This window comes from Phaseolus vulgaris, chromosome 6 (assembly GCF_051622355.1).
Source record: "Phaseolus vulgaris cultivar YP4 chromosome 6, ASM5162235v1, whole genome shotgun sequence".
NCBI lineage: Eukaryota > Viridiplantae > Streptophyta > Magnoliopsida > Fabales > Fabaceae > Phaseolus > Phaseolus vulgaris.
Window position 1 is genome coordinate 25,315,968 of NC_143503.1, and position 11,115 is coordinate 25,327,082.

The following is an 11,115-nucleotide window of genomic DNA, read 5'->3' on the forward strand; positions in this document are numbered from 1 at the left end:
ATTTGTGGTCCTTTTTTTTTTAATTTTGGACAATCAATTTGATTTTGTATAAGCTAAACTATATACACTATAGTTTTCTATTTAGTTGTTATATTGTAGGCTTATTTTGAGTGAGATTTAAAGGTTTATACATTTTTTTTATCCAACTCATTGACACCATTTTTAGTTAGTAGTTTTGAAAATTAAAAGATAATATGAACTAAGTTTATTATTTTAATATTTTCTGACAGTATCAATTTATATTGTGAAAAGTTGGAATCTTATTAACTTAGATGATTAGGTAAGAAAAGAGAAGAGGAAAAGGTAATAGGCATATCTAAAAAGTCTATATCCTATTCATTTATACACCACCTTCCATTAATTACATTTCTCCACCTGCTTATCTTATCTTAATTCAAAAGATTATATTATCTATTAATGGGAGCTCAATATTAAAATTAACTATTACTTTAACATAAATTAAGATCAAATTTTTTTATTGAAAGTTGTATGTATATTTAATTTTGTTATATAAATTAAAATATTATTTGCTTCTCTAAAATAGAGGAGAGGTAGAAAGAAATATAATTAAAAATGAGAGAAAGTAGATTGTGTCGAAGTAGAATTTTTAAAAGGTAATTCATTTTTATAAAAAAAAAGTTGAAATATTCTAGTTGAATGAATTTTATTTAGAAGAAATAAAAATTTGCATAATTTGATCCCCTAAAATTAAAATTATAAAATTTCAAATTTTATTTGTAGATCAAGAATTTTAAATTTTTCGTACTTTTTTTTTCCACATATATATGTTGTATGAGTTACAAATTGATATTTTAAGAATTAATTTTAGTTTATATTATTAAAATTGTTTTTCATTAATAGAGACTATTTTTTTTCAGTTGATGTTATTAAGAGTTTTTTTATGTTAATATTGGTGAGATAATTTTTCATTCAATGTCAATTAAGTGTTTTTAAGATCACTTTTGTCAAACTTTTGTAATTATTGGGTTTCAATCAATGTTATTAATGTTATTTTTTAACCAAGTCAATTAATATTTTTTAAAGTTAACTAAGAAATTTTTGTAGCAACCTTATTAAGATTATTTTTTTAGTTGTGTTATCTAAGAAAAAAATCAATTATTTATTGAAAAGTTGTCGAAAATTAATTTTAAAAAATAATTCTAACTAATCAACCAAAATAATTGTAACAAATATTAACTCAAAATAATTTTGACTAAAGACATGCGTTAACTAACATAAGTTTTGTAATAAAAGAATTAAAAAAATCTTGATGAGTTCTGATTAAAAATCAACATTAAAAAATTACTTAATAATATTTTTGAATTATTAAATATTTTTTAACATTAAAAAAACTTTTTATATTTGCTAATCATTAAAATATGTTTATTTAATAAGAAAAATAAATTTAAATTACATTATTCAAATAAAACTTTTAACAATAAATAATTTAAATCAAATTTAATTCAAATTCAAAGTATTTTAATTTCTTTAAAATTATGAAGTTTTTTTATTTTTAAAAGAAATTGCTAAAACCCACACATTTATGTTTTACACAAAACAACAACAAAAAAGTAATAAGGTATCTCATTGAGTTACAACATTGATTATGCATATGTATATGTTTAGTTTTGTGACAGATCAAGTTAAATATAAAATATGCACATCCAAATTAAACTATTTTTGAATCATTTTCTCATTTATAGTCAAAACATAAATTCAAGATTTTAAATATTAAACAAACATCTAGAATGGGTTAAAAAGAAAAAAAAAATCTTCTACAATTTTCATCTCTTTTTTTTGTCAACAAGAAAATAATTTATAAATAAAAGTATTTTAGGGATACATCAACCCTTATACATGGGATAAAAGGACGCAAACTTGAGCAAACCTGCTCATCCCTACCTTACCTCAATCACTTACACATACCCAACAGATTTGATCCACGCTTCTCTAACCAACATTACATTTAATAGATCTCATACACACCAATGATTCCATACATCAATCAGAAAAAAAGAAAAACTTGTTAAGCGTACCTTCGAGGTTATCCATGACCAAGTTTTCAATTGCGCCATCGTGAATGTTTTTGTATGATCTATGCATCCATTTTTGAAAATCTTGTTATTTCTCTATTTCCACAATTCTCCTATAACTACTATTCACACGCACATCCATATCTGATTAACTGCTTCACTTTTCTCAATCATCCTGAATTGAGAGAAAAGCATTTTCGACATCCATGCCCACCCACTCATAACATTTAGACCAAACAAGTCAGGCTACCTAACATGTACAAAATAAGTGAACTCTAGTTTCCTCCCCCTCCCCAAACATAATACAAACAATGTTTTCCACTATTATCTCCCTTTTTGTCCAATTAACTTTCGATGCTATTTTATCCTCAAACACCCTCCAAGCTTGAGTTGATGGACGATTATGCCTTAATCCTCCAAAACCCCTCATACATAGCGACACATTCGACCTGTCCTTCTCCTTTCAAAATTATGTATGCTAATTGAACTGAAAACTATGTAGAATCCCTATCTCTCCACACCCACGAATCCTCATTTTCTTCATTTAGGTTCTTCCTTCCCAACAACATTAACAGTTGTTGCTCCTGTAGCTTTCCCATTCAAACAAAGTCCTTCCCCATCCATTCAAGATTATTATTCCTTTCTCCTCCTTACCTAAGTTTCCTTTCCACAATTTTCATCTTATAATCTATTTTGTGTGGTTTAAATTTTTTTTTACCCTATTTTATTATAATAATAATAATAAATAATAATAATAATAAAATATTAAGCTAAAACACAATCAATAATAGTTTAATATCACTATGTTGGGAAGTGTGCATTTGATTTTTGGTAGTTCTTAGGAACGTCATTGCACTTGTTCAGCAGGTCTTTGCGAGTCTTGTATGTGCTCTGGTGATCTAGAACCAAAGGTTTCATGTATACGGGTTGGGACACCCCTGAAGTGTCTCTTTTTAATTTATTAATTCTTTGCTGATAAAAAAATAATAATAATAAAATAACAAGAAATAACATTTTATTTATTTGTTAAATTGAATAATCTTAATAGAATAATTTATTTTTATTTAATTAAATATTTTTTATTTATATTCTTTGTTTTTCCATATATATGTTATCTTTTCTTTTCTCTTGTGGAAACCAAATACGATTGAACTCTTTTTTTCTTTTACTTGAAATTATATGTATAAAGTAAAGGAAATAACAAATTCATGTGCAATCTGTTTACTGTAGTTATCCACTCAGATTTTTTTTCTTAAACTAAACATATATAGCTAGCTTTATAGTGTATATTTGTCTTAAACAAAATTGTATCGAGAGGGAAAATATATGTAATATCTAATTTCATTCAAATCTCATACACAAATGGAGATTCAAACCTTTTAACCAACTCATAATTATATGTCACGAGATTCAACCTTCACCAGAAAAGCTATCAGAATTTATTTTCTATGTAGCATTCTTCTTTAATGGTGTTTGCATTTGTTTGATGTAAAGATAACTTAAAAATACTAGTATTGTTAAAAGTAATTTAATTTTTTTTTTCTGATAAAAAAATTGTTAAAAGTAAATTTTTAACAATTTACTAGCTTCAAGTTTGAGAGTTAATGATTAGTATTTGAAAGAAAGATCAATTTTTTAACTATATATGTCTACTTGATCATTCGATTTATATCCAATAAGTATGACATACCCCAAGCTTAAGTAGGAGTAACCTACAAAGAGTTTAAAGTTTCTCGATGAACGTGTTTGTCATTAGATTTGAAAGGTAATTTATTTGTGACCGTTGATTGAAAAATTATCTAACGATTGAACACTTAGTTTGGAATTCCTCATATTTCGTTGTCTATGAATAGATCGATGTGTGGATTCCACGATCACCCTATCCTTCTCTCTTAGGGTGTGTTTGCTTCCAAGTGGGAGGAGAGAGGGGAAGGAGGGAGGGGGTGTTTTTTGTGTTTGTTTCCATGGTTTTGAGAGTGGGGGAGAGGATGGGGGAGAGGGTGGAGGGATTTTTTCATTCTTCACAAAATGAAGAGATTTGTGAGGATTTAATAGGATTGTTGCATTTTACCAAAATACCCTTGTACATGTATTTTATTTTAATATATAAAATTAAATATTACATAAATTTATTTATTATTTATAATTTTAAAAATATTTAATTATACTATTAATAACAACATATAATTATAAATAATAAAATAAAATTATAATATCAACAATATATATATAGTTATATAAAATAACAAATGAATATTATTTTCATAAATTTTAATGTATTTAATTTATTTCAATTTAACACCAAAATATTTTATATTATATTTTTTAATTTTTTATTAAAAATATAAATAATTATGAATATTATATATTAAAAATATTTAATTAATTCAAACCTACACAAAAAAAAAATCATAATTCATTATTTAAATATTTTTTAATAAGAAGGATAATTTTGTAAACTTACAATAAACCATCCTCACAAATCCACTCTATCATCCCTCAATCCAAACAACCTCACATATCCTCACACATCCTCTCCAATCCCCACAAATCCACTCCCTCCCATCCTCACAAATCCCCTCCTCAATCCAAACAGAGCCTTAGGGTGTGTTTGCTTCCAAGTGGGAGGAGGGAGGGGCAGGAGGGAGGGGGTGTTTTTTTGTGTTTGTTTCCATGGTTTTGAGAGTGGGGGAGAGGATGGGGGAGAGGGTGGAAGATTTTTTTCATTCTTCACAAAATGAAGAGATTTGTGAGGATTTAGTAGAATTGTTGCATTTTACCAAAATACCCTTGTGCATGCATTTTATTTTAATATATAAAATTAAATATTACATAAATTTATTTATTATTTATAATTTCAAAAATATTTAATTATACTATTAATAACAACATATAATTATAAATAATAAAATAAAATTATAATATCAACAATATATATAGTTATATAAAGTAACAAATGAATATTATTTTCATAAATGTATTTAATAAATTTATTTTAATTTAACACCAAAATATTTTATATTTTATTTTTATTTTTTTATTAAAAATATAAATAATTAAGGATATTATATATTAAAAATATTTAATTAATTCAAACCTACACAAAAAAATCATAATTCATTATTTAAATATTTTTTAATAAGAAGGATAATTTTGTAAACTTACAATAAACCATCCTCACAAATCCACTCTATCATCCCTCAATCCAAACAACCTCACATATCCTTACACATCCTCTCCAATCCTCACAAATCCACTCCCTCCCCTCCTTACAAATCTCCTCCTCAATCCAAACAGAGCCTTATGGTTCGAGTGTATATTGGTTGAAGACACACTAGGTATGTATTGAAGTTTAGAATATTATTATCTCCTTTCATAGTTACGAATATTTGACACATGTATATTTACTTCAAATGTCTATGGAATGTATTTAACATCACCTTCCACAACCAATATAGGTAGGGGTGACAAAGTGGATCTTAACTTATTAGTCAGGTTTTATATTTTTAACTCATTAGCTCACTTTGTCCCATTTTATCTAATTTGCCAAAATGGTGAACCAAAAACAAGATGAGACAAGTTTAAATAAAAAATAATTTAAAAGATTATTTTGTTATATTATAGTATTTGAAGTATTAAAATATCTAATAGTAATTTGTATTTTAAAATCCTTCCGTCCATACTTTAGCCAAAAGTTAACTAATTTATGGTAAAGGTTTATTTATAATTGAATGAAAATGTCAATTCAGTTACACTATTTGTTGGAGATCCCACCTTAACTAGAGATTAGAGCCTTTCATTGTATATAAGTGGGTGCAAACCTCAACCCTATGAGCCGGTTTTATGGGGTTGAGTTAGGCTTAAAGTCCACTTCGTAATATGGTATCAGAGCCATTTCGAGCCTATCCTAGCGAGTATTTGTTGGGCTTATCAGGCCACCCGCTATCGGACCACCCATAATATATAGTCCCACGCACGAGTTGGCAGTCTCAGCGTGAGGGGGTGTGTTGGAGATCCCACATCGACTAAAGTCCACTTCGTAATACTATTTCTGCATCATAATTAAATATTTTTTTTATAAAATATTATTATAAAAATAAATGGATTATGAAAGGAAATAATTGAAATATAAATACAGAACATGACACAAAAATCCAATTTGAGGTAATATGCTGAAAAGATCTGAAAAAAGCGAGTGGAGAAGAAATGGAAGGGAGTTGATTTGAAGAAAACAAGAGATGAAAAGTGAGAAATGTAAAGGGTATAGTGTATAGACAAAATTAGCCTACTAAACAACTAGTAAATGCTTGGATAATGGTTAATTCAAAGAGTGAAGATTACTATTTAGCATTTATTGGGGACTAATCCAACTAGATCAACATTGATCTTCTTCTCTTAGATAGGTTCTAAGAGGATTTTTAATCTAACATATCTCTTAGAAATTCAATTTTTTTTACCAATCATCCTAAAATTGTTGTATATAAATTGAAAATTCTCTTTTTATTTTTCCTATTTATACTATTTCTTTTACCCATAAAAAAAATCTCCATAAGTACATAGCACAGGTGCTTTTGCAACCTTTGAATAGTCAACATTGGCATGCTCTTTGGGGCAACTACACATAACAATGTAGACCCTACAACGTAGAAAAATCAAAAAGCATGGACACGAGACACCCCTGATTCAAATCAAGTTCATTTCATCGTCTCGTCTAAAAGAAAATAAATGAATAAATAGGTATAATCTTCATCAAATCAATCCACATTTTCACGTAAAGCTTTTAAAATGCTTAGTTGGAAGTATGAACTACCACCTTCATCATCTCTATATATTGGAGGCATCACATGCACAGTTTCTCATTCTAAACTCACTGCTATCATAACTTCATCACAGCAAAACATGCCACTTTCTCCTTTACGTTCTTCCTCTTTTTCTTCATTAGCTAACATCGTTGCATTAGCTGTGTTCTTGCTGCTTCTTACTGCACCAACTTCTTCTGCTCAACTCTCAAACAACTTCTATTCTAAGACATGTCCCAATGTTTTCAACACCGTTAAAGCTGTTGTTAAATCTGCCGTGGCCAAAGAACCTCGCATTGGAGCATCTATTCTTCGCCTCTTCTTCCATGATTGCTTTGTTGATGTAATTTTCTTCTACCCTTATATTTTCTGTTCATCAAGTAGTCTCTTTTTATCTCTATTATTGGACTACATGCAGCTCATATTTATCATTTTTCAAAACTTCATTTTGGCTTTACTATAAAAGAAAAAACTAACTTTCATGATGATTTAACCTATCATTCATGATATGTCTCACTTGTTTTGCTTTTACGTGACATTGAATCACCCAGTACAGTGTACAGTGGTTGATTTGACAGAACGAAATAAAAAGGAAGTGAGATGCTAAAATTATATATTAAAAAATGTGTTTCAAATCAAAACTTATTATTTAAACTGTTCCAAGAAAGTTATCTTTTATTGGTTGGTGGTGAAACAAACAGGGTTGTGATGGGTCATTACTACTTGATGACACTCCATCGTTGTTGGGGGAGAAAACTGCAGCTGCTAACAACAATTCTGTGAGAGGTTTTGAAGTGATTGATGGTATCAAGTCTAGGGTGGAGAAACTGTGCCCCGGTGTTGTCTCATGTGCTGATATATTGACCATTGCTTCTCGTGATTCTGTTGTTCTTGTGAGTTCATAACAATCTTCTAAACAACAAATACTGCATTATTTTACACTTTCATTATAACAATCTTCCACATCATACTAACTCAATAATATCTATTTGTTATGTGATTATGGTGCAGCTTGGAGGGCCATTTTGGAAAGTGAAGGTTGGAAGAAGGGATTCCAGAACAGCAAACTTCAGTGCTGCCAACAGTGGTGTTATTCCACCTCCTACATCTAACCTCACCAACCTCATTAAAACGTTTGAAGCTCAAGGACTCTCTGCTAAGGACATGGTTGCCTTATCTGGTATTTCTCCTTGCTATACTCTATGTTAGATTTCTCCACTCCTTCTGGAAAAGACACGTTTTTCCTATTTCAGGATGTGACATTTAAACAACTATATACATTGAAGGTCAAGTATTTTTTCCTAAAACTAACGCAATTAAAGCATTGAGAAAGGGACACAGAACCTACTGAGAATCATTATGATCTTTCATATCCTTTGTTTGGACTCGAAAGATGGATTTAAGGACGTGTAAAAAACTAGATTTGAGAGAAAAAAAAGAGTAAAAATTGTATTTATGATATCTTGTATGTGGTTTGAATTGCAGGAGCTCACACAATTGGAAAAGCAAGATGTGCTAGTTTTAGAGATCACATATACAATGGCAGCAACATTGAGAGGAGATTTGCATTGGCGAGGCAGAGAAAGTGTCCAAGAACTAGTGGCACAGGAGACAACAATCTAGCAGTTCTGGACTTGAGAACTTCAAAACATTTTGACAACAACTACTTCAAGAACCTCCTCAAGAAAAAGGGACTCCTCAATTCTGATCAGGTGCTTTTCAATGGTGGATCCACTGATTCACTGGTGAGAACTTATAGTCAGAATAACAAGGTCTTTGATTCTGACTTTGTTACAGCAATGATCAAGATGGGAGATAACAAACCCTTAACTGGGTCAAGAGGGGAGATTAGGAAGAACTGCAGGAGAGTGAATTAGAAGAGACACATAGATTTCTTTGATCAATGGACTTCATTAAGTGATGATTTCTGCTGAATTCGAAAATTGGGAATGGTTTGTTTTGTTCAATTTAAAGTGTATTGTATTGTGGAATAAATTATAAGGCTTTTTGCCTTCTTTAGTGATTTCTGGGACAAAGTATAATTCACTTAAAAAGTTTGCTTACGTCATAATACCTATTTCATTTTACATTTATCTAATACGTTTTATATAAATTTTCATTCCTTTTTCTCATAATTTGGACACTTAACCCTTCATATTTAAGTTGACATCTATAGATAAATGGACACGTATTAATAATGTTAATTAGAAAATATTTTTTTTTAATTTTATAAACTTATTACTTTAAAATTTAATGTAATATTAATATTTAAAAAAAAATTCAACATATTTTTTACCATATAAATCTTAAGCATTAATTAGTATGAACAAATCATTTTCTTATTTTGGGAATTTTTCTTTTAATTATATAACTTCATTTTCTTTTTGGGATACTTAGAAAAAAAAAAGTAAATTAGCTTAAAAAATTACTTCTTAATTTACAATTTTTTATTTATATAACTTAATTTTCTTATTTGGGATTTCTTGAAGAATATACATCATGAGACTCATTAATAGAAAAACAAAAAAGTAAACGTAATATTTAGTTATTTTGCTCTTTCTTCATTTCATTAAGCTTCGTTCTCCCTCTATAAATGTAAATGTGTTCTTAAATTATTTTTTTTAGCTTTTGGAGAAACTCTATCTGTGGGAGTGCTATTCATATTTTAATATTTAGAATATAATATATATATATATATTTTTTTTTATTATTATTATTATTTATGTATGTATCCGTGTTATTGATTTGTTTTGTTATTCATTTCTTAGTTATGCGTGTGTTATTTCTTTCTTTTTTTTAATTCTCAATGTCTTTTATTCAATTTTTAATATTTAAAAAGGTTAGTTGCTTGTGTTTGTGTATTATTATTAAGAATTTTTTTAAAAGATTAAATTAATAATATCTGAATTTAAATAATTTTTCATTAAAATCTTTAGAGACTAAAGTAAAATTTAAATCTAAAATATCTAAAACTTAATTTTAGAAACTTATTCAATGAACAGATTATTATTTGAAACCTAACCATTATAAATATCTAATATAGTATATAAATTAGTATATATAATGATTAATTTTTTTTTATCTCTAAATAAGTTTTTATTTAATAAATATAATGTAATTAGAAATACTTGTAAGGTCTCTAGCATTCATTTTGATTAGGTCATTTTTTTAAACTAGAGATGTATTATATTTCAACCGAACTACTCTTTTGAGAACATGATCTTTGTTATCATAGTCTTTTTTTAATCTTTTTTTAATTATGGACTTAAATTCAGTCTATAACTTATTTGCATTGGCATAAGTGGTATAAACTTGAGAAACTTAATGTAAACCAAATTTGGTGGAGGAAATAAAAGATTGTGGATCATCCTCTAGTTTTTATAAATTCATGTATATGTATCTGTACAGTATCTTTTGGATAAAAATACACAAGTTATGTATATATGAATTAGAGCATCCTTTACTAAAAATACACAAATTCATGCAATTCCTATTTAAATGTTCTGCTCCACAAAAAGGTTGTGCAAAATTGAGGTTCTTACTTTTATACTTAGACTGTTAGGTGTTATATAGAGTTTAGAGTACTACTATAATGGAGAGAAAAATATTAAAATATATAACTTTTTATTAATATATTTTAACTGTCAAAATACATAATTAAACTAGATAATAACTTTTTATAATATCCTTGTCTCAATAAAATTATATATATATATATATATATATACACACATATATATACACGAAGTTTATGATCGTTCGTTAAACTTATTTGAATTAGAATATTAATGAATAGGGAGAAAATATAGTATTGAAAAGGGCAGGACAATGGAACAACTCCACTTTCTAAAGCAATAAAACACTTTATTTTTTACAATTATGTAACCAAGTTAGAGTGAGACATATCAACGAAGAAAAAAAAAATGAGAATGAGACATATCAAGAACAATAGTGATTTTCCAAACCTCAAGAAAACGTGTGCGCCATATTTGTATTGGTGAACTTCTACTTTATCACAAGTCATGGAAATTTAAAAGAACAATAATACAACCAAGCTCGGACATTTATACACTTGTATGTATATGTTTGAAATATGTTATCTTTTTTTTTTCAATATCATTAAAGTTTATAATAATATCAAGAGAATGAGATATATATTACTTCATATCTTTATGTTAATATTTTTCTTTTTAATTTTTAGATTAGTTGATAAAATTTATTGAAAATGGATATATATTACTTTAGTATCTTTATGTTAATATATATTTTTTGAGTTTTTAGAT

At 27.6% G+C, this 11,115-nt stretch overlaps 1 protein-coding gene across 1 annotated transcript; it reads left to right on the forward strand.

Annotated features, from left to right (window-relative positions):
• The first annotated feature begins 6,825 nt into the window (after window positions 1-6,825).
• LOC137831544 (peroxidase 4) lies at window positions 6,826-8,855 on the forward strand. Its single transcript, XM_068639264.2, has 4 exons — window positions 6,826-7,175; window positions 7,534-7,725; window positions 7,844-8,012; window positions 8,318-8,855. Exons 1-4 carry the CDS (start codon window positions 6,933-6,935, stop codon window positions 8,707-8,709), a joined length of 996 nt encoding a protein of 331 aa, XP_068495365.2. The 5' UTR covers window positions 6,826-6,932; the 3' UTR covers window positions 8,710-8,855.
• The last annotated feature ends 2,260 nt before the right edge of the window (window positions 8,856-11,115 follow it).

Excerpts from the sequence above, each read along its gene's own strand:
- LOC137831544 (XM_068639264.2), top strand. The coding sequence starts at position 6,933 with ATGCCACTTTCTCCTTTACGTTCTTCCTCTTTTTCTTCATTAGCTAAC. Across the intron at positions 7,726-7,843 it reads CTCGTGATTCTGTTGTTCTT|CTTGGAGGGCCATTTTGGAA; the intron begins GTGAGTTCATAA and ends ATTATGGTGCAG. Across the intron at positions 8,013-8,317 it reads GGACATGGTTGCCTTATCTG|GAGCTCACACAATTGGAAAA; the intron begins GTATTTCTCCTT and ends TTTGAATTGCAG.